Genomic DNA, 23,947 nt, shown 5'->3' on the forward strand with positions numbered 1-23,947 from the left:
AGCTCGCAAACAGAGCAGCGGAAGCACATGACTTTTTGGTTCACTGGTAGTTTTGAAAAACACGTTGTTTTGGCTTGACTGAAAATCAAATTTGGGTTTTCTGTGAACCAAAAAAAAAAATCCCAACCCAAATCTATTTTGAGTCGAACAAAACATTCTGAGATATTTTTCAACTAATGCTGCATCTAAATGAAGTACAAAAATATTGCATTTAGAAAAGATTTCAATGAAAGCTTGCAGTTTTTCAGGAGTTTAGGAAATGGTTTTGACCAAAACACTTTTTCGGTACTGACACAAATTCACAAAATGCTTTGTTCAACCTGGTTTTGCTTTTTTTTTTTTTTTTATTATTAGAGAAAGACCATCTTTCTTGGCTATACACTTGAGACTCTGCTATGCTGTCAAACAGGTTTATCTAACCTGATTTAAACTCAAAGGGCTCTCTCCTCAGTCCAGCTCTCCAGATTAACTAATTTTGAAACAAAATGTCCCATACAAAATGTTAAACGTCGTTTACAAAATCTTTTGCACGTGATGCCATGAAGCATGATGGGAAATATTGTCACGGTTTAAGAGATGTTTCCCATATAAGTGCTAATTAGGATGACAATTGACTAGAATGGCAGAAAATTTATCAACAACACAAACATCCAAAGGCAGGTACATGAACAACAACAAAGAAAACAGAATGATCCAAAATGTTGGAGAAGGAGTTATGTCTGTTATATAGCAGAAAAAAAGCACTTGACTGCTACACAGCTAAAAATGTCTAATGTTTCAAAGAGGAGATGGTTAAGGCAGGGTTCAAAATACTGGTTATTTCATTCAAAAAGACACAAAATTGTCCAAACTTTTGTTTTGTTTTTTTCTTTTCTTCCCAGTGAGGTGACTGCTAGTAAGAATTCAGAAAACAAGCAGCATCTCGGAGAGATCCCCATCTGATCTCTGTAAAATAAACAGTCTGGCACCAATCATGCAAAAAGCCTTGCGGTGCCTGTGTTCATAAAGACAAAAATCCGTTACAAACCAAAGGGTTGTAGGTGACCCCTCGGCGGAGGACACATGAGTCATGAGCTCATGGGTGTCTCTTCCATGCAGCATCACTGATTTGTTTCAGATGGGGAGGAAATTTCAACCTTGACGCTTTCCAAAGCATTTTTTTTAGTATTTATTTTACTTGTAGAAAACACATTGTTTTTACAGAAGATGCCAAAGGAAAAACAGAAATAAAAACTTGTTCCTCGCAAGGAGCCAAGTTCGTGGACAAGAGTGAGAACAACCCAGGACCTAATGGCATTAAGGACAACGTCCCGTTCAGGGGAAAGGTTGGTGCTTTTTGGAAAGGGGCTGGAACCGAAAATGCCATTAGGCAGGCATGCAGAGGTGGAAGCAGTGTTTCGAACCCTGTAAACATCAGACTATACAGCGACCAGTGTATGTACATTGCTTTCCAGAGCATTAAGTAAGTGTGTGTTAGTATCATCAGGAAAAGAGTCATCCGTCAGAGCTAAGGACCAGGACTTTTCAGAGAGAATATCTGACGTCAGAGACAGAGCCTCCATCTCAGCTAGAGGGATCTAAAGGGAGAGATGATTAAGCATAAGAAACCAGGACACAAATCTTTCGGAAAAGAAAAAAAAAGTATCATAATCTAAATACTTCTAGACACTAAAGCAATATCCCTGCAGTGGGAGAAGCTACATCATGCACATTATTACTGGGGACAGAATGTTAAAGAAATGAGATATAACAACGAAATGAAAAAAAAAAAAAAGAGTGGGACATTTATACTTAAATGCTTACCAATGATCTGGGAGGGAGTTTAAAACCATACACTAATGCTAGCATTGTATTTTGGTGTTCTGCTGTCTAGATGAAGAAGCAAAAGCAACATTACTTTCATACTGGAGATATTTATCCTCTTGGCTATGATGAAATACAAGAGGTTTCAAGATTTTCTGACTTCTCTGAAGTTGTTCCTGCCCAATAACCATGCCATTTTCTTGGCCTCTAAGCTCATCTGGTGGAGCCCCCAAAGGTTTTGCAGGTGGGGTATGGAGCGTGCCTTTCCCTGCGCTCTGGGGAAGGCACAGGGACCTCCCACTCCCTGAGAGGCAGGTGGGTCTAATTGAATTCCTCATGGCTAAATGGGAACAGGGAGGAAACTTAAGGCTTGATTTTGGTCAGCGAATGCCTTCCTGGAGCTGTCAGTGGGTTTTGGCCGGCTAAAGAGCCTCCAGTGCCTGGGTGAGCACCAGTAACTGTCCTACTAAAAGAATTGCCTGCGTCTTCCAGCCCCCAGATGCCACCCTGAGCTGGGAATAGGTGCTGTACTGCTGCAGCGACGCCGTACCGATGGGTCTTGCACAAACGCACCCACGCTGAAGGCATTCAAGGAATTTATAAAAATCTTTATCAAAATATTGACGAAGCTCTATCCCTAAACACAGCTTTTTTTTTTTTTTTTTTTTTTTTCATGAGAAATGTGAAACATCACTCCAGGTTTTGGAGAGAAAGGGGAAAAAAAAGGGGACTGCAGCAAGTTCCCCAGAGCAGCATCCCTGCTGCCAGGCACCGCACGGAGGGATACTTGCCCTGAAGCGCAGGCTCAGCCCTCCCCAAATCCCCACCTCGGGTTCATGCCTGAGGCTGGTGCCTGCAGCCGTGGGAAAGCAGCAGCGGGACAGCATTTCATCAGGTACCACACAGACCTGGCTCACGCTTGCAGGGGCCTCCTGGTCTGGACAAGTCCCAGGTGCTTCCTTTTCTTTTCTCACTGTGCATTTTTTTCCCCCTATCCTCTGTGCTTTAAAAGTCTTTCCACAGCAATATATCTTCCAAGAGAAAGCACAGAGCCCCAGACCTGTTGCACTTAAGTTGTCAGAGGGCTGGATTTTCTCACTCTTAGGAAGGGCATCAGTGGGGTGAAATAAACCCTGTGATGAGTGAACCCTGAGAGGCTCAAAACTTCAGCTGAGATAAGGAAGAGGGTCGGGCTCCTCTCATCTAACCTTGGCTTTGATAATCTCCTCTAACGCAGTCGTCCGCTGGCAACAGATGAGAGAGACGCTTTGGAGGAGCTCCTGATTTCACACGTGGCTCCCCAAAAAAGCATTGCTGCAAAGGTTGCCAACATGATGACGATGATCCCTAACAGGGGGACAGACTCAGTCCACCGACCTGAGCCCAAGCACGAGGGGAAGGGCTGCGCTAGAGCCCGGTGGGCACCAGCAGCTCCTGCCTGACGGAGCTGCTCCGCCGGGAGCTGCTATTAATCAGGTTGCTTTCAGCAAGTCCCCGCGCTGCTCTAAATTCCTGACTTGCTGGAGAACATGACAAATGGTGTGAACAGAAAAGCCAAGATGTAAACAAAACGTCACCTCCTCTTCAGCCTCCCTGCTCTCAAAATTGAGTTTGAAGCCGTCAAAACATTTTGTGGGAAGCATGCAACTGATTTATATAGGGTTTAATTACAGGGGAAAAAATAAAATAGCTTAAATTGTAAAAGAAAAGCCATTGCAAACTGGAATGCTACATTTTTTCATTACAAAAAAAAAGTCAAAACAAAACTGTAGTTTTGCTGCAGCAGCACTTTCTGGTGAAAAATATTGTGACAAAAAATTTCCAACCAGCTCTCGCTGAGATTCATACCGACCCTCTGCCTTCCCCACCAAAGCTACCGCCTCTATTCCCCCGGCAATTCTTAGAGGCAACCACTTCCTACAGCTTAATAGACCTCAATCTGGAAAGCGATACGCAGCAATCGGAGGGAGACATGTTACCCCGCTATATAAACGTCTGCAGTAGGATTTCATTTTACCTAAGCTTGTTCCTTTCCTCTAATGAACCACCAGGTTGGATAATTTAGAGCGTTAGTGAACTCATAAATAAGCACACTGATTTAACAAGAAAACTTCTGCTATTTTTAGCTGGAAAGGAAAAAAAAAAGTAGATAAAGAAATACGGAATTTGCTCAATTCCAACTGCAGGAAAAAAATAGGTATGCTCGAATTATTATTATAGTCACTGCTGTGATTTAGGGAAAATATTTGCTCTAAAGAATAACACGCTTGAGAAAGCAGGTATTTTATTCTAAGAAGTAAATGAACTAATTTTAAACAAGTATTACAGCCCTTGTTCAAGAAAGCACTGGAGCACACAATTACTTAAGTACATCATTAAGGGCTGCCTCGCCTTCTAAATTCTGCGTAGATCAGAGATGAGGATCTAGTTTACAATGACCCATTTGCAAGAAGCCTCTTTAGGAAAATAATTCGAAACTGGATTTTCACTCAGTGTATGTAGATACAAAATGTAGAGATCATTTTATGATCCCCACCAGCTCAGGCTCTGCTCTGGGAAAAGTTCATACCGTTCTCCGGGTGCTGTAGATGTGTCCTGACATTGCTACGGAGGAGCAAGAAGCCAAATGCAAGAACCCCACTGAAGGATGGAGACGGGATTTTGTACATTTGCAAACAGTAAATCCCAATGAAAATCTTCTTTCCGTATTGAGGAGGGAAACCCAGAGCTTGTGCTTTTTCTCTTGCATTGATATACAACATCATAAACCAAGATATTATCTCGACTCCCATAGAAAAAGTCAAAATGACTTACGTTTCAAAATCCCTGGGACTACATTACATAAAGCACAGAACTTTAACTCTCTATCCAAGGTCTCAGTCAAATCGAGTTTGGATGGAGACTTTGCAGGAAATTAGGAATATTAACCTGGTTCTCAGAGTTGTAATATTCGGGAGCTGGGAGGGCATAATGATGGCACACAGAGCCTGACAGGTTGTCCATCAGCTTCAGCTCTCCTTCCAGAGATTCCTGGATCAGCAGTGATATGGTATCAAACAAGTGCCTTTCCTAGGAGGGGTGGCGTACAGCATGCAGAAAGACAGAGCGAGCCAAAAAGAGAGAGGAAAAAAGCGAGGGACGGAGACAGAGAGAAAAAGGGACAGTGTATAAAGTCCAACAAACAAAAGGGAAAAAAAGGAAAAAAAAAACAGAATAGGAGGGAAGGGGAAAAACAGAAACGTTGAGGGAGAATAGCGTAACAGAAACAACGGGACAGGAGAGGCGAGGCAGGAGAGGAGAGAGAACAGTGCAGTAATATCACGGTGAGCAGTGACAGCTTTCTCAGACATCACGAGAGACGGGGCTGACGCCGGCTGTCCTGGGGCTGTGGCTGCTCCCACTCAGAGCCCTCCTGGGGGACAATTCTACCTCTCAGCAAACACAAACATGGCCGGTTACTCCTGGGATCTCAGCTCTAGAATGGGGCTGGTATGGCAGCATCTTGACACTCGGTGCTGTGAACTTCCACAGGACGCAACTGCTGTAAGGTTTCTATACCCACTGTCCACATTTCTGAGCAAGAAGACCAAATATTTGACACCTAAATCCATACCCAGGGGTCACATCAATTAAAATTAACCTGACTTGAAGAGCAGCTGAGCATCCTGTCCATGAAAGCTGCAGATGCGCAGGACGGACACGCGTCAGGTCACCAATTCACGTGCCAGACATGGGTTGAGGTGCCTCAGTTGTCCTGGCCAACTTCAAGCCAGCTGCCCACAGCACGGACAACGGGAGGTTATACCGAGCAGGGTCTGGCTTTCGCAGGCAGCGTGGGAGCAGTTTAAGGGTTGCACCTTTCAGGTAGGGAATGCCTACTACATACAATGAAATGAGGACCGTCGTTACAGTCAAACAGCACACGGTGCAAAAATCCTGGGGAACAGGCAAGCAAAAGAGCATGCTGACCACATGTCCTTGCACGGTCATGTCCTGGGAATTGTATTCCTCTGCTGTCATGCTCAAACATCACATTTTTTCCTGAAGATTTTGGCTGGGAGAATAAATAGTCTGAATAAAAACTCCCAGAGGTTTTTGAGGCCTCTGTTTGAGTGAAAGAGCAAGAAACACACTCTGGAGATTATGACTAGAATAAGCCTTTTCCAAAGCCACCTTCAGAGAGGTTTAAGAGACTGAGGAGCTGAGGGTCTCCTCCTCACTGATTTGTCTTTCAATTTCTCTCTGTGCCAGCATGAGGACTGATGCGGGACACCAGTGCTGAGGACAGTTTGCCAGGACTGCTCAACATGCACAACAGCAGTTGGGACATGTTGTTTCTTCCTAGAGGACGTAATGAGGCTGGATTTCCCCATATTGCCCTGAACTCCTTTTTCCTGTGCCAAAGAGCAGCTTTGGACTCCATCTCAGACATCAGCGGCTTCTAATGGCACCAGCAATTTCCAGTAGCTTAAGAAATGAAACAAAGCTTAAGCAGGGATTTACTCTTTTTCACCCTTGGACTAAACATCATAAATGAGTTTTTCATGCATTAGAATACTCATTAGTCCACCCCAGGCATAAGCCAAGATATGCTGTTGTGAAATCATGATGTAATAAAAGCTAATGAGGTCTGTGTAGAGTTTAACTCAATTTACAATCAGCTAAAACTAAAAAAAAAGGCTGGACTGTTTTTCTTCTATAATTCCAGTTCAGTTCCCTCCCAAAGGACCTGTCTGGGTCTTGACCTCACCTCTCTCACCCCTCAAACTGAGTCTTCATCTGGAAACCGTGCTTCAGAGAGGCTCGTTGCAGCTTGTGGCAGCTACCACATGACAGCCCTGCTCCGGTCCTGCTCCTGATGGTGGGAGTTTTGCCACCAGTTCTGGTGAGCTCAGGTTTGAGTCCCCTCTGGATTATTCTATTGTTAGAATAATCTTTTCTTACAAGCTTGACTGTGGGAATGGATTTTAAATTGAGGTTACATAAAACAAATGTAATACTCAAGCAAAGATTAGCCAAGTTTTATTCCTCTTTTATGTTGTGGTTCATGGTCTGCATTAGAAAAGCAAGCGCATTACACTCATGATATTGCTATCACAAAAGACCTAGCCCAAACTGGAGCTAGCTCTGAACTTGGTGGCTTGGGCATATCTCCAGAATAAACTGCAAAGCTCTCTACCTCCGAACAGACGCATCAAGGTGGTCTGGAGACCTGCCTAGGGTCTCTTCCCTGGAGCATCGGTTCCCACACCACACAACAGTCAATCAGCAGACAGCGAGGAATACAAGCCCTGGACATATGGTACACCCACACCTTCATTACCGACTCGTGCACGTCTTCCCTCAGCACATATGCAGGTCAAGCCCCCTTCACCCTCCAGCTGAGATTCTCACCACAGGGTAAACTAATGAGAGCTGAGAATCCACCTTGATTTGCATGGGATTGGTACATCCTTGGAGGCTCTCGCGTCTCTCTCCACCGGCGCTGCCTGCCCATGCAAAGATATCCGAGGGACTGTGTTGGCCGGGGCTGATTGTCTTCATCTCCATCTCCAGTTCTGCTTCGAGCTCTGCCTCCTCCTTAGCCTCCTTGTTGCTCTCCTCCAAGTGCTTCATGAGCACGGCGATCACTACGTTCACCAGGACAAACTGGGCTGTCAGCACGAAGGAGACGAAGTAGATGGGTGAAATGACGGTGTTGTAACAGGTGGACTCCTGGTCACAGTCTCGCAGTGTGTCCTGGAAACAGGGGGAAATGATGCAGGGATGTGAAGAGGTTCCAGCATGGACCTCAGTCTGCTGTCTGGTCATCTGGCTGCCATGGGTTTTCCATTCATGAAGAAAACTGAGAAGGATCAGGCAAATTTCATGTCTAGAATGGCAAAATACTTGCCAGTAAAACCTTACGTTTTTTGTGTCGGTAACCACAAGCAGGCTTAGAGGAAATTGCCCTTGGAGTGTTTGACAACAGACATCAACACCCTGCTGCTCCTAATATTTACCAAACAGACGGGAGTGTGGCAGATGGATCCAGGGCAAAGCAGGGTGAAGCTACAACCCATCAGCTATCCCACAGCAGTTGGGCTTGCAGACCCTCTTTCCTCAAGTTTCAAGCCTGTCATTAAACCTTTGGCCACCTAACACTCACCATGGGCTACAAACAGGCAGAGAAGCAATTCCTTTGGACTAGTTAGCACCTGGTGCGTTCACGGACCAGACTGCTTCACACCAGTGTGGCTCTACAGCTGTCCCCTAAGAGGGACTCTCTCTCAGAAACTTGAGCTTTCCCAGAAAAAAAAAAAACTACCAAAGTAATACCAACAAGACTTTTAAGAAAAAGAAAAGTAAACCCAGTGCATGTTACTGATATGAACTCGTGCTACTTGAGAGAGGAGTCCCTTTATTTTTTCCCCTTCTTTTTAAGTTGCATTGTCAGGGTAAAAAAGGGAATATATGGAGTATGCCAGGAGCCTGCAACCACAGACATCGCATTGCTGGGAGGAGGGAACAGAAATGTTCCTTTGACTTTGAAATGAGACTTTGCCCAGTGCACAAATGAAGAGTCCAGCCCACTGCAGGATGTGTGTCCTGGCTGGGCATCATTACCAGTCTGGAGTGGAGTGGACAGCTTCTAATTAAGCAATTAGAGGCAATACTCATTTTCTATGGGTCTCTTACCTTCATTATCCCATTCCAGTTGTCTCCCGTGGATACTCGGAAGAGAGTCAGAAAGGCCATCCCAAAGTTTCGGAAGGTGGCGTGCCGCCCCAGCCCCTCGCAGGGGTGCGTGTCGTCGCACTCTGCGGGACCAAGCACAGCCGTGAGACGCCTGCTCGCGCACCGCGCCCACCCCTTCCACCGGCACCGGAAGACTCACCAAGGTCTCCAAACAGCTCCACTCCAAGAGCTGCAAATATGAAAAACAACAACATGAAGAGAAGACCCAGATTCCCCACCTGGAAAGAGAAAAAGAAATGGGGGGAAAAAAAACACACAAAAAAAGAACATTCATTGATTTTTTTGTTCCAGACCTGTTTCTTGCTGTATTCTTTAATCCAAAACTTAAATTGCTTCAGGGGAAAAGTGACCTCAATGTGAGGACTGTATCTCAGACTGTGCTTCAGAAGGGAAATGTGATTCTCTAATGACAGTAAAGATAAAATGATTAGCATTCCTCTGCAATAGGAAATTAGCTCTGGGCCAGAGCAGATCTGGTTTGATACGGCGGTGGGTTACCTGCGGCAGCGCTTGCATCACGGTGTCCAACAGGGCTCTCATCCCCACAGCCATCTTCAGCAACTTCAACACTGCGGAAAACACGTTCGTAATACGGTCACGGCAGCGTTAGCACGGAGCCACAAACTCAGTCCCTCTCCCAGGGGCCACAGATTATAGAAAGAGAAATGTGAAATCACGTCAAGTGTTCTCTATTAGCCGCTGTAGTCCCTGGTGTTTTTACATCACTCCTGGTTGCTTGGATACTATTAAAATCCCGTGAATAGCAGCATCACCTATCCTGAGACTTGGAGAAAGCGTCATCGCTCTGCCTGGCTTTTCCTTTCCCCACTTTATCTGCGTTGGACGCATCTCCTCGTGCCTCTGGTTATGGTGAGCAATTACTTTCCTAGCCCTGGGGCTACTTTCCCACTTCATAGGCTACCCACTTTCACATGTGATTCACTGAGAAGCCGATTTACACATCTCTTCCAGAAGGTTGCATTTCCAATTGGAAACCACATGTATTTTTAATTCTGAAAGGGATCCAATGCATGGGGAAAAAACACTTTTTTTTTTTTTCCTCCCTTGGGACACAGCAGCATTTCATTTCTCCTCCAATTCCTTCTTTGCTTAGATGAGGGCTGCAATCAGAGCAATTACACCTCAGAGCACAGCATTGCCCTTCAGGAGGGCCTGGGAGTACTTTATTAAGGGCCTGAGCGCTCACATTTTACATCTTCATCATTTGGCCCTGAGATCTCCCTGTCCTGAAAAATCAGGCCCTGAAGAAGCTGGCTTCCCACCTCGGGTACGTGTCATTGCAAGCCTGAGGGGACAGATGGATGCAGAGTGACGAGGCATGCTTTGTCACCAAGTGGTGAGATGTAAAGTCCCGTGGAAAATTAAATTTATTAGATGCTTGTCTTTTAAAGCCAATGTACTCAAGCTTGTGTTCTCTAATCCCCGCTAGAGACAACTGTGATCTGACTGGCATATTTTTTCCAGGTACATCGCTGGGAGTTACAGCCACAACTATTTCTCCTTTATTTCTAAGCTCTCAGCCTTCAAGTCCTCTTAAGATAGAAACACATGGTCAGTTGGCTCAGCTTTTTGGCTCCTCGCAAGTATTTTCCCCCATTGTTCTTTTATTTGTTTACAGCCTGTTGATGCCAGAACTATCGTGATGGGGATGTGCCCCAGGACTGTTTCCCAACACTTAACTCTCTCCTAGAGGGGACCTTGCCCCTCAAACACAAGACAATTCTGCTTTATTTGTCTCACCTCGAGCAATCCTGAGAACCCTCATGATTCGGATAATAGTGGGGTTAATTGGTAGCGAAGCATTCACCTCGATCTCTTCCAAAGTGATGCCCATGATAGACAGCAGCACAATTGCCAGATCTAATTGGTTCCATCTGGAGACAACACAAAACAAAATTTAACGTCTACTAAGAAGCTGGCAAGGGGAGGTAGCTTGTTTCACATGAATTCCAGTCATTTCAATGGTTCTAGCACTCAAATGAATCTGCAGCATTTTTCTGAGGGTATTATACAAAGGCAGTTATGTTATGAAATCATTATAACTAATGCATCTCGTTAGAAAATCAGCCAATTCCAAAGATATTCTTGACTGAGGGGAAACAGAAACAAAAGCCGGGCAGTTTTCTACCCAGAGGCTGCAGACCTCAGGGGAGATGCTGTGGTATCTGTCTGGCCGCTTCTAGACACGGCGCTCATGGACCTCAGCATGAGGTCTGCCCTCGAAAGAACTTGACCCTGAGTCCAGCCCTTGCAACAAAAATCACGCTGGGCGAAGGAGAGACCCCAAGGATTCATGCCAGGTCAGAGGCGAAATCCCAGCACGGACACCCGAAATGTGTGGAGAGCGGTGGAACCATCCCCCAGCTGCTGAGGGGCTGGTGTCAAGTCCTGCTCAGTGCCAGCACTCTGACATTGAAGAAAGCAAAAATGGGCAGAGAAAGATTCACCAAGGACACAAAATCTGTACTTGTGAGCTAAGAGAGTGAAAATCTAGAAAAAGAAGCAATTTCATCTGCTGCTCAGCATCTGCTTAAGAAGAGGTCCCTTTTCTCTTTCATTTCCACTCAGGACCTGATTCTCTTGGCATAAATTTTGTCACTTCACCAGGTCCGCTTGATTATTTGGACACACAACTGCCACTCAGTGTAAGACTCGCTCCTATTTTGTCCACCCTCAACGGCCCAAGTGGTGAAATCACACTCCTTGGCACGCGTGATCCTCTCTCCAACTTGCATCCCAAGCATCCACCTACCCAGGTTTCAACCAGTCACACCAAAAAACGTTCACACGTGCCAGACTGACATCAGCGGGGTCCAGGACACTGAATCTGGGCAGCTGTCTCCAGCTCCATGATCAAGACGGAGCTTTTACCTGTCTTGGAAGAAGCGACGAAACCCAAAGGCGATAAGCTTGAAAACGGACTCCAGGACAAAGATAACGGTGAAGATGTAATTGCAAATCTTCAGGGCTTCGTCAAGAACCTGGGATGTGGACACAGGAATGGGGTCAGACGCTGGCTCTGCTGAGGGGCTTTGCTGCCCACAAACCTGCTCTCCTCTCTTTCCCCCATTACTCATTTCCAAACGACAGATAAAAGGCTCCAACCGTGGGCGCTCTCGATGACAAATGTCACAGGGAGAAGTCCCAGTACTTCAGGGAATGCACAGGCTGCATTTCTGCCTGGCCCCAGCTGCCGGAGGGGCTGACGCAAACCCAAGGCACAGCATCCCAGGGCAGTTACACAACCCCAGCTGGGATTGCTGGTAAGAGCTACTGCATTTGCAGGCATCAGCAGTGCAAAACCCCTCATGCTCTCAAGCAGAAAGCTGAATTTCATCCCACTTCTTCATTTGTACACTGCTGCAGGAGCCGTGGGCTGGCTGGGTCCGTGCAAGCGCTGGCCAAATGGCTTCTTTGCGACAGCCTGTCATTTACTGCTCACCTTGAGCTTTTGGCAAGGAGCAGGAGAGAGGGATGGCATGCCAGCAGGAGCGGGTGCCTCGGGTTTTCCTCTGCCCACCCTTCCGTCTGCTGTTGTCACAGCCTGGCCGTTAAGTACAGGTGCCTCCTAGCTGGGGCAACTCCTGCATAGTCAGGCGTTAAGCCACGTCAGAGATTACTTCATCCCAAAAGTCCTGCTCGCCAAGGAGCACTGTGGCAGCAGCATCCTGCATGGCCTCTTGAATAACGTGCATCAAATGGGATGGTAATAACTGTGCCCAGAGCACTGTTAGGGAATGTGGGAGATGGCCACGGAGTGCTCTCAGACCAAAAATAAGACTTGCTGATCCCCAAGTGGGAGAAATCATAGTAGAACAAATTTAAGCCATGCACTCTGCCTTCATGCTATGATTCAGCTTCAGGCATCCATGGACAAAAACCACCTCACCTGCCCAAGAAGTACAAGCCCAGCCACCAAAGGAAGCCATGGTTCTGAAAGAGCCTCCCTATCATACTGCAGGGGACCTGGGCTCTGCCAGCAAACGAGCATATTTATTTGGCAAAAGTAGATTTTGCCCAGTAGCTCTTTGCCTCTATGTGCACGGCAGCTCCTCCTCTCTACGAGCAGCCGCAGCATCTCCAGCTGGGATCTCACCCACAGGGCATCCCGAGGTACCCCACCATCAACCCCTTTCAGCACCACCACGCCGAGCAATTGACAGTTTGGATACAAAGCTCTCTGGTACTTTTAGCCTCTTAAATATCTGCTGGATCCCAGCCATCCGCCACCCAGCCCAAAGTGATTTTGGGGCCCTGATTCAGCAAGACTCTCAAGCACGTGCATGGCTCCAACGGTGCTGTCATCCCAGCACGGCCCAAGCTTGGAGTTATTACCCAGATGCTGCATACCAGAGGCTTAGAGACAAAATGTTATTTTCCTAAAGAAAATTAAAAACAAAAGCCTGCCCAATATTTTTATAATGCAAGAGAAAATGTAGCTGCAAAACGACTGCGGCAAGACGCACGCCCTAGAGTGATTCCAAGACAGGCTCCTCAGCCAACAACCTTTTTCATCACCAATGACTGAATCGTGCAATGAGCCTTCCAGGGTATTTAAAGGTGACCTGAACAGAAAAAAAATAAATTGGGCTTGTGCCCTTTCACTTTTTGGCTTCTTTATGATAGGCTGGAGGATATTTTTCCCCTGGCTTGCACGTCATTGTTGTTTGGGTTTTTTTACATTAAGTATTCAAGTCCTGTCTAGTCTTAAAGAATATTTCCTCCTATTGTGTGTTATATTTATTCATTCTGAAAGGGACTAATAAAAATAAGTACAAGTTATATGGCAAAGGCAGCTATTTGCATTTCATTCTAATGCACAAGAGACTTGACATCCCAGGACAGGCTGTTTTTATTTTCAGAATATGACAAGGGCCCAGGAACTTGGCGCATTAATATATTAAAATGTATTTTAAGGACCAACACAGAATCCAGCACCTGTGAAAATTGGACCCTATGGGACATTGGGGAAAAAAGAAACAAATTCTGCTGTTGTTCTTCCTTTTTCTCCTTTTGTTTTGGTGGAAATCCTAAGTCAAATGGAAGATTTCAATAATGATCTCACCTAGCAAACCAAACAAACATGCTCCCATCCTAATTTTCAAAGCGGTTTGTTTGCACTTAATGAGAAGGAAGAGGTGCAACAGGATCCAGCTACCGAAAGCCATATGAAGGATGGGTACACTCTCCGTGGGGCAAAGGGACCAGTCGGGCATGGTGAATGGGGGCCCCGAGGTCTAACAGCAAAACTGGCTTTAACTCTGCCCACCAGCACATCCCACCATGGCTGAGCATGTCCCCCCACTGCTTTTTCCCCCCTCTCTGTCCCAGTACCTTCGGCTGCTGGTAGTGCTCCATGGCCATGGTGATCACGTTGAGGCCGATCACTCCAGTGATGAACAAATCCAGGTAGTGGCTGGTGCACATCTGGTGGATCAGGAGGCGGAAGCGGGAGTAATCCGAATAGTAGGGCTTACACTGTGCTTCTGCAGCGGGGAGGAGGAGAGCGGAGAGGCACGTCAAGTCATTCCTCTGTGTCTTTCTGAAGTCCATGCACCCTCACTTCCCAACTCCAAGGATGATAAATTCTAGACTGATTACAGCAACGTGCTGTCCTTTTTTTTTTTTTTTCTTTTTTCTTGCTGGCATGTTACCATTTTTAATACACAGCAGGGCTCCCGTCATCTTACATCCGTTAAACATCTTCAGCAGGACATGCGCTATACTCAGCCTTATGGCATCAGGGATGAGGTGAGCTGGGGCTATTGTGCTGCTAAAGAATGTTTTCCCCGTAGGGAAATTTAAATTAAAACAATTTCTGTGCCTACTGATATGAAAAGATCTTAAAAGTCCCTAAAGTATCCAAAAGGCCAATTAATGCTCAGGTGTTGGGGACAGACTTTACTAACAATGGGTTAAAAATACAAGCTATTGAGTTGGTTTTTGAGAGAAGTAATTGAGTCATATTATGGGCTTTGCAATAAACTGCAGCAAGAACAAAATTCAACACTTTGGCTGCCAGAGCCCTGAAAAATGGTCCATAAAAATACCAAGGAAAACTGATCAGTCAGCCTTAATGATTAGAAAATAATGATCCTCCCTTTGGACAAGATTATCAAAGTGCAGATTTCACTGACTCTTTCCCATGTTCGGCTGCCTCAAGGATGACACACGCTTTTTAGACCCGGAATGTTCCTAGAGATAAACTCATTTACTCACCTAATCTCTAATGAGGAAATGCCAAGGCTGAGTATATAATTCAGAAGAATTTTCAAGGAGGAATCATAATGCAGATTGAAGTGGAAAGGACTGTCTTGAATATGTCAGAGTAGAATATTACTCTCGTAATTAGATGATCAACTGGTTATGAAAATTATTGAGCTGTAAGAATTACATAGCTTGATATTTAGTGCTGCTGAACAAATGTACAGTTTGATACACTACTCCGAGCAAAAAAGTTGGGCAGAATGAAGCCACGAAGCACAGGTTTGGGTTACCTCAGGGAAAACTAATTTTAGAAGATTAAATTTTGCCTGGAAATAGAATTCACTTTGCCAATACCAATGACATTGCAATCAAACCCATAGATTTAATGGTTTCATGTGCTTCCTGCTTCGTAACAAGATCCTGAAAAATCAAAGAAGTTTTGTTTTTTCCATAGAGACAGACCTTTCCCTTACAGCCCGGGGACCAGAGAGACAAATCACTCAGCAGTTTTATTCTGTAGGGGTTTGGAATGCCCAAAATTCTGCTTCAGTGTCATCAAATGAAAAGCAGTATTAATATTCACTTTCTGATCTGCAGTGTGCTTTAGCTGATCTGTACCTGAGTGCTAAAGCACGACATTGATGAAAAGGTCTATAAAATTAATTTTCATGCTGAATCTATTGAGTGCTTACAAAAAAAAAAAGCCCACTGGTAGCTGCTGACTCACTCATAAGACTTTGTCAGATATCTCAGAATCTGCATAAATCTCCATAAAGTCAAGATATCTCGATCACATTATGCTAAATTATGAGTAGCAAATTAACTAAAATGTTTGAATACAATTAGGTTAGGAATAGGACCTATTTTTATGAAGCAACTTATCATCTCAGAAAGAAACACCATCGTAACTGGATCACTTTCTTCTACATTTATGTATAATTCACATTCAAAAAGAAAAACGTCAATGTTTCTGCCTTTTCTTGCCCTGGATTTACTTATGAATAATTACACTGGAATTCAAATTTTTCTCAGCTTTGACTGACAGGTAATTCCAAATCCTACAGAATAGCACCGACACTGTTAGAACACAGAGAGGATTTAGAGAGAGGTTGTAAAATGTCTCCTGTGCAGGGCTCCTGTCCCCGGATTAGCCAGTGCATGACCTCATAAGCAGGGTTGCTAATTGTTCATATATCCACCTCCCCCTTCGCATCCCCCCTCTCCCAACCCCAAAGCTCCTTTCCCAGCACACAACCCCCCAGGTTTCCACAGCCAAACGTCTCTGGATGCTGCTCCCACAGCCTTAGGAAATGACCATCAGTGAATGTTTCCTCCTTCCCTGTTAATGTTAAGAGGGGATTTCTCAACCCTGTTTATGAACCATGCCACTGCTTGCTTCGCCGGTCGCCGCGTGCCGGCCATGCAGGTTAGTGCCGCACAGATATTACCGCGAGATGAACCACACACGAGCTAGCATGCTGTCCGAGGACCGCAGATAAACAGCTACTGTGTCTAGGTGGGCAGGGAACTTTCTGAACAGATAAACCATTTCCTCGCTATTGCATAAATCCCGTTTATTTACCCCGACCTGCTCAGTTCTGCAGAGAAGTTGGGTTTTGCTCACGTGTAGTTATCCAGATGCAAAGCCCGTGCCCCCTATCACACAGTATCACTTCTAATTATTGCAATAAAGATCTAAACAATACCAACATCTTGGGAAATACAGACATCTGTTAAATTCCAGGTGGTGAACTTCACAACTAACACAACACCACATTACTGTACTGTTACAATACACTGTGTCAAGAACAACAAGAGCTCTGGGTTAGTCTCGGTTATTACTGGAAAGGTTAACTTGGCTTCCCGGCACACGTGGGGTTAAAGGAAAGAGGGGGAGAGCGAACGAACAAAAGAAGAATCGGCAGAATGAGAATGCGAGATGATGGAGAAATACAGCAAAAGCCCACTATGAGGCATTGGGCTGGTAAACAGGGCGTAAATCGAGCTGCTTCACCACGGCTGGAGGCCAGGAGTGAGGGACAGGGAGAAGTGGCTCAAATTTAGATGTTGTACACTGGAGAAAATCAGCTCAGACAGTGGATCCTGAGCAACTCCTCCTAACCCAGGTAGGAAGGAGATTCTGCAGCTGGTTGAGAGCCGGTTTGGGAGAGTCCCACCCATCCGCTCATCCTGGGTGGTGGTGGTCTAAGGGGACCACGCTGGCAAGGGGAGCGGGTGCACTTGGTTTTAATGTATCATTTTTATGAGCTCTCATCTCAAGTTGTTTCCCAAGCTGATGTTCAGTATTCCTGCATCATCCTGTGGGATTATAACTGATCCCCTTGACAAGGGCTGGGAGGCAGAGGATAGAATCATAGAATCACAGAATAGTTTGGGTGGGAAGGGACCTTTAAAGCCCATCCAGCCCAACACCCCTGCAAGGAGCAGGGACATCTCCAACCAGATGAGGTTGCTCAGAGTCCCATCCAACCTGGCCTTGAAATGGCAGCCCCAGGCAGCTCCAACCTCTGTCCTGGGACAGCCAAACTCATCTCCGTCCTCCCCTGCCCATTTGGAAAGGCAGTGACCATTGCTGTTGCAGGATAAACACTTCCCATTCCTAAGCCTGCTCCAACTTCCCCCTTTGTCTTCGGCAATCACAGCCCGGGTTTGGGGCATTAAGCCCCATGCCGCTGTTCGTCTGACAGCTCTAGGACGTGACCTGTGAAATGGCACCAGTGACCAGCAAAGCAGCGCTGGCGGCACCCCTGGTTTTGCCAGGCAGTGCCACTGCCAGCTCCCGGTGGGTCCCAGGGTTCAGCCGGTGCCACGGGAGATGAGGCTGGGGCCACTCTCTTCCCATTAACTGCATTTTCTTGGCGGGGGAAATTGGGCTGGGCACGCGGCTCTGAAACATCTCCGAATAGCAGCTGCCTCTGAATATAGCCCTGTCAAGAGAGAAATTGCCACTTTCCCTGAGGTGCCTTTCAAGCCGGAGGTGCGTGGGCACAGGAAATTGGAATTCACGAGAGTGGGACAATTCCATTACAGTCTCCTCCAGCTTCTTCCTTCTCCTATAATAAGGGAATTAACAACTTTGCAGGTCTGAGTATATCTGGAGGACAGTAGCAAACCAGTGACCAACGAGCCCATGACGCAGCTGGATTTACAAACAGTATCAAGAATATTATTAGGTCAAAAAGTAGTTTGCACTGAAGGAACTTTTTTAATTTAAACATAGCATTTTACTTGGCTTTTATTGTACCGAATGGATTTATTAAAAAAAAAAGCAAAATGGAAAATGATAAATTATTTCCACTGAGAAGATTCCAGTTGTGATAGAATGTAGACTTGAAAAAAAAAAAAAGGAAAAATAAAATTATAATATCTCACTAAGCACCAGGCAGCAGCGCACACACACAATACTCCATCTTGTCTTCACAGAAAGAGAAAAGAAGCCCTCTAAGTGCAGAGATGTGTGGAAGTTTTTGAGGTCACAACTCCAGATTTCTCATTGAACCACAGGAGGTTCATCTACAGCACCCGGGGCTGATTCCCTCATATCCCCCACAGTCAGGTTCAGAGGTAAAAATCCTTCTGTTCCCTCACGCTGGTGCCTGAAGAGCAGCGTGACATGTTCACTACCACTAGATCCAAAGAAAAGACAACAAAAGGCAACACAAAGTACAGACCTGACAATCGCACACTTTGTAAAGGCAAACTCTAAGAGTCTTTCTGAGCCTGCGTGGGATAACGGAGGGGTTTGGAATGAGTTCAATGCCTTAAAAATAAAATAAAATAAACCAGCCTTGATACAGCTCTGTAGGACCAGGAAAGGAGTCGCAACCAAATAAAAAGAAGAAAGAAGAAACAGGTCCCCAAACCCAAGGACAACACCCCACCCATGCTGCCCACGTTTCGTGGGAGAGGACAGGAGGCCCACCAAGAACAGCAAGAATGAAAGCCAAGAAACAAAAATACCAGGAATAGCAATGGGAAGGAGATTCGGGATTTGTTAAAGCATGTTGTGATAACTTCAAAAAGCCTTAGAAATATAAGGCAGGAACCTCAGTCTCCCTGCATTATCCTCTGCGATGAAAGCCAACAGCCCTTGCCTTGCAATTTTTATTGACTCAAAACTCCCTGCAATATGTGAGGGATGGATGGAGCCCTGCTCCCATCTCAGGCAGTGAGGCTTGTTCACAGGTGAGAGTTTTAATGGCACGATTTTCCTAGCATATTATTTTTGTCGAAAATTACAGCTATATTTGTTTCCATGTTGGCGCCTCTTTAATTATTCAGGCTAATATTCTTAAGTTATGAATTAAACAAAATGCTTTCCAGATCAAAGTGTCTCCTAAAAATAAAAAGAGCAAGGGACAGATTTGCAGCCCTGAGCATCATCCTAGTGAGGTGGGACGGGAAAGGGAGATGTGAGCGTTAACCCTGGTCGGGATGGCCACTCCCAGCAGTGCTCAGCTCAGCTGGTCCATCCTCTCCAGGACCTGGAAAGGCTTTGAAATGGCACCTTCATTTCTTTTAATTCACAATATGCCTCATTGATCAAGCAACTCTCAATCAATAAGAAGAATTTACAAGCTGGGCAGTACAACGGCCAAATCCCCACGTCCGCGCTGAGGCTTGCCGTGGGGTTGATCTCTCCGTTAAAGCACCAAGGCTCTGCGCTACGCTGAATTATGCTGCTGAAAAAATACCATGGCTTCCTGAAGCACAGCATTTGTGGAGCAATGAGCAAGGGCTAGAGAAATAATGAAATAACCTCTCTCAGTGAGACTGCCTGCCTTCCAGAGATACTCCTGCAAATTATTCAGAGACTCCTAAATTGGTGGCTGGAAAACCAGAGTACACAATAAAGGATTCATTTCACAGTTCAGTCATTATTCTCTAAGAAAAAAACAAAAAAAAAAAACAAAAAAAGGAGGAAAAAATAGCCATGAGAAGTCTGACAGTGTCTTAATGAAAACCAGAAAAAAAAAATACTGAAGAACATAACATGACCAAGGGGTAAATTAAGGGTTTGCAAGTGTCAGTCCTGAGCCAGGTCTGCAGACCTGCGGTTCAGAATGAGATGCGTGTGCCATGAAGTAAGCAAACGAGCTTTGCACCACACACACGGTTTAGTGGGATGCCTCACAGCAGCGGTGGCCAGCCGTTAGTGACACAGCACTGCCATTCAAGTGGGACGAGACGTGCCGACTTCCCAGTACCTTGAACTGCACTGGCTGAGCTCTCCATTAATACATCATCCAGCATTAGATCTAAAAGAACGAAACGGCGTTAATCACCCGGCAGGACAACACAGCAAGACTTCCCTTCCCCGTCAGAGGTCCCTACGGCTCTCAGGCTCTCCGTTGCCTCTACTGGAAATGTTTCCTTGCGGGATCCTCTCCTTGTGCTTCATGGAGGGTGGGATCAGGTTCACCGGCTCATTGTGAAAAAGTAAGGGCTCTTGTGCTTCTCCCACCTACACAGGTGGAAGCCCAGGAGATTCCTGAGAACCTTCTGTCTTGATGACAATGAAGGAGAAGACACTTATAAAGGACAGACTTTGTACCTGAGGTAGGGCACATATCCTGCTGGGCCAGCGTGCCTTACATTGACCACTCTTGCACCCGCCTACATCTCACCAAGCTGGGATCCCACAGGTTTTTCTGGTTTTCAGATGTCCAATTGGGTAACTGCATTTGAAGAGTCTACAATCAAAACCAACTGTGCAACCAGTTAGATGTCTACGTCTGACATCCATAGGTTGGTTTGGGCAACTGGGGACACTCAGGAAGCCCAGCTGAAAGGAGCCCCCAGGCAGTTGCTGGCATAATCAAAGCCAGCATAATCAAATCTTGGTATCATCTTCAAGTTCCCACCACGCAGAATGCAGCTAAGCAATGACATCTGTGGCCTCCGAAGCCAAAGCTGGACACGGTCAATTAAAACCAATGTTTCACTGAATGCGAATTGGGAAAATTATTCTGAAGCAATTTGGAGGGCTTCGTACTTTGCTCTTGAAAGGTTTTTATGGCAATTGAATACTCAGCAATATTTGATCCTCAGTAAAATTGCTGCTTATTGCCTCTTTAATTAGGCATTTCATAGGACTGAATGAATAACTACATCTCCAAGGATTGTTTGCGATTCCTTCCCTGCTGGGAAATTGCCCAGACTTAGGTCTTTTCTTCATCTAGTTCCTCTAGCATTCTAAATAAGGTCATTAATAATAAGTAAACATCTATTTTTCTTCTACATAAATGTCTGCTTTCCCAAACTGCAACTTTAAATAGGGATCTTTCTATCCAGCCTTTAAAAACATTTTCTAAATCATCAGCCTGAAACTGTGTTTGGGAACGTGGGCTTTCTAGGCATTTCCTTGATGTGAAAAGAAAAAAAAAATTCTTTCCGTTTGTATCCCACTTAACTAAGAACAGTCTAACATGTCTTCCACCACTCTTGAGGGAAGCCTCCACCTTTCCACTGACCATCGAGGAAGCCAGGCTCTCGGCATAAACCAAAGTTTGATGTCCAGAGGCTGGTGTGATACATCCTGTTGGTTACAAAACCCGTGAAGCTCATGGGACTTAAAGATGTGACTAAGGGAAAGTGCTGGGTGAGTGCTGAACTGAGAGGCTGAGACACCGCTGTGGTACATGGTTGCACGATTAGCCTGTGGCAGATATTAAACACCTCGTAGACTATTAAAAAAAATAAAACAGACTTAACGTTACCAGCTTTTGGAACAAGCACCTGATCAGACAGCCTCTTAAACAGTACTAAAGTCTGTCAAAGATAGAGAAGAGATGTGAAAGGGAACACAGAGAGAGCAGCAGGCGGACTGACCAGGGAGGGAAAGCGTGAGGCCATGGACACGAAGTGCAACGGAGAAAGTTCAGTCAGAAGAGAGAGCATGCGAGAAGAATACCTCCGACCTGTGGCCTCTGGCTGACTTATTTCTTACATATTCAACCAAATTACAAGAAAAAAAAAGACTGAAAGACATATGTCAGGTTGGAGACTTTTGGCAGAGCAGAAGTCTAGCCTCCATTCACCTGTAAAGTCTTCTCTAGGCAGGGCTGCAAGCTTGCACATCCAGTTTGGAGTCTGGTTCAATTTGCATCAGTGCTATGTAGTCTAGTTAGTTACTCTCCTCAGCTGTTTTTTTTTTCCTCTAATCTGTATTTCTCAAGCAAATGCATTGATATGTTTCTCTAAGGAGTTTTTAAGCATTACTAGAATGAGATGGCTCCATTATTTTATTACACTCTTGAATAGCAGTGGTGCTACTGTGCCAATAAATAAACCTGCTTGATAAATGGGACAGGTAACATCACTGTGGCATTACAAGGCTGTAATAAACCAAATAGTGAATCCAGATATCAGCAACAGTGCTCATGACTCAGAAGATTTATGGTGCCATCCGGCACTGCTGATCTTTGCAGTTGTCACTATTTGTGTAACACTGAGCTCTGCTATCCAAGAAGCTCCAGGTCTGATGATTATTATATTTTAATTTAAATAACCTCCAATGGAAAGGTCATTTCAAATCATGCAGCCATTAAAAAGGCTTCCATGGCTCCTTGCTCAGTCTAAAATGACACTATTTCCTTCATGCAAATTTTATAGCTGGACATGCTTTTGGGAGGAGAATGATCACCAGATGCGAGGCAGGGAGGGGAGGGAGGAGGGGACCGTGTGGAAGGTCAAGCAGGACTCAGAAAGATGTGGAAAGACTACCGACCAGCCATCTGTTTCTCCTTACTCCTTCTCTTTTTCTCCAGCCGGCGAAGCCTCTTCTCCTCCCGCCTCTTGGCTTCTTCCTCCTCCTGGTGCTGCCGACACTTGTGGAAATTCTCCACCACCACCCCCACGAACATGTTGAGGACAAAGAAGGCCACAATCAGCAGGAAGGAGATGAAGTAGAGGAGCATCCATGGGTTGTAGTTCATGACTGGCTACAAAGGGGAGGAAGGCAAATTGTCAACTGAACCTTAAAAAAAAAAAAAAAAAAATTGATACAGCTGCCACCCACAAAACCCGTGGGTGCCCCTTTCAGGCACCTCAGTGTGCTATGCTCTTCCTGAAAATGAGAGCCCTCAGATATTTTAACTGAATGCTCCTAAAACACAAAGCACATTGAGGACAGAAGAACCACCTCTGTTCTGCCAACAGCAGGACAGTTGCATCCTTTGCAGCTGTTGCAAGTCCCTCTCTGAAAAGCTGTACCTACACAAAGCACTTAGTTTCTCCTGAAATGTCCAAATTGCTTAAAAAGTCACACCATTCTTTGAGAGGTGCGGTTTTCCTAACGCTAGTTACACCAGTTGTGCTGCAAAATCTGTAGGGAAAAGGTTAGGTCCAAATCCAGACTATTCACTTGATTCCTTGTCACACCCCAGGACTTGGGTTAAACAGCTCCCTCGATCCCAGCCCCATCACCCCATTTGACTGTGGAAGCCAACAGGACTTTGCAAAACGAGAGCCAAAACACACAACCTTTGACAGCTCGTTTCCTACAGCTCTGCTGGAGCGCCTACCTGCTGGTCAACTCCCACAGCATCTAAGCCATCGTACATGATGTCCACCCAGCCGTCCTTGGAGGCCAGAACAAAGAGAGACATCAGGGCCTAGAAACACATGGGAAAAAGTTAGGCGTAGTTGCACGAAAGCTCTTTTCCTTGTAACATTTTACTCCTCTTTGCCCTTCCCTGTCTGAGGACTATCATTACCTGTCTGATAATGGGACACTTTGATGGCCAAAGTTTCTCCTGGCAGCAAAAACCAATCAATGTCAGTGCCTGGGTCAGCGATGTGCGCTAATTCAGAAGCCACAAAGCTGAAGACAAAAGCAGCTTCATTTCTACCCTCCAGGTCTCTACTGCTCCCGACTAATTAGTCCTTACCACGTTGCTAAAATAAGGCTGTGTTGCAGAGATGGCTGAAAGCGTCCAGGTCTATTAGACAAACCCTTCTGCAAGATATATTTGGGTTGTTATGTAGCAGTGAAGCAATTAAGTACTCGACAAAGCCGCATGTGCTTGTTCTGCCCCGAAAAGAAGTGTATGCCTGCTTGGAAACACTTCCTTTGGGATTTACAGAGACAGAACGCTGTGTGTGTGAACTGAATATTTCCTGGGACTGGTAGTGCCCTGTAAGAAAATCCCATGGG

At 45.5% G+C, this 23,947-nt stretch overlaps 1 protein-coding gene across 1 annotated transcript in view; it reads right to left on the reverse strand.

Moving 5' to 3' along the window:
* CACNA1G (calcium voltage-gated channel subunit alpha1 G) overlaps nucleotides 1–23,947 on the reverse strand; it is a 143,255-nt gene that overhangs the window by 10,031 nt on the left and 109,277 nt on the right. Inside the window, exons 23-32 of the mRNA XM_086762607.1 lie at nucleotides 23,316–23,405; nucleotides 22,541–22,733; nucleotides 19,998–20,048; nucleotides 13,897–14,048; nucleotides 11,434–11,543; nucleotides 10,303–10,436; nucleotides 9,040–9,110; nucleotides 8,681–8,759; nucleotides 8,482–8,603; nucleotides 7,198–7,542 (exon numbers count right to left, since the gene is read on the reverse strand). Of these exons, the coding sequence (XP_086618733.1) occupies nucleotides 7,198–7,542; nucleotides 8,482–8,603; nucleotides 8,681–8,759; nucleotides 9,040–9,110; nucleotides 10,303–10,436; nucleotides 11,434–11,543; nucleotides 13,897–14,048; nucleotides 19,998–20,048; nucleotides 22,541–22,733; nucleotides 23,316–23,405 (1,347 nt within the window). The remainder of the gene's footprint in view (nucleotides 1–7,197; nucleotides 7,543–8,481; nucleotides 8,604–8,680; nucleotides 8,760–9,039; nucleotides 9,111–10,302; nucleotides 10,437–11,433; nucleotides 11,544–13,896; nucleotides 14,049–19,997; nucleotides 20,049–22,540; nucleotides 22,734–23,315; nucleotides 23,406–23,947) is intronic.

This window comes from Chlamydotis macqueenii, chromosome 18 (genome assembly GCF_036417535.1).
Source record: "Chlamydotis macqueenii isolate bChlMac1 chromosome 18, bChlMac1.mat, whole genome shotgun sequence".
Lineage (NCBI taxonomy): Eukaryota > Metazoa > Chordata > Aves > Otidiformes > Otididae > Chlamydotis > Chlamydotis macqueenii.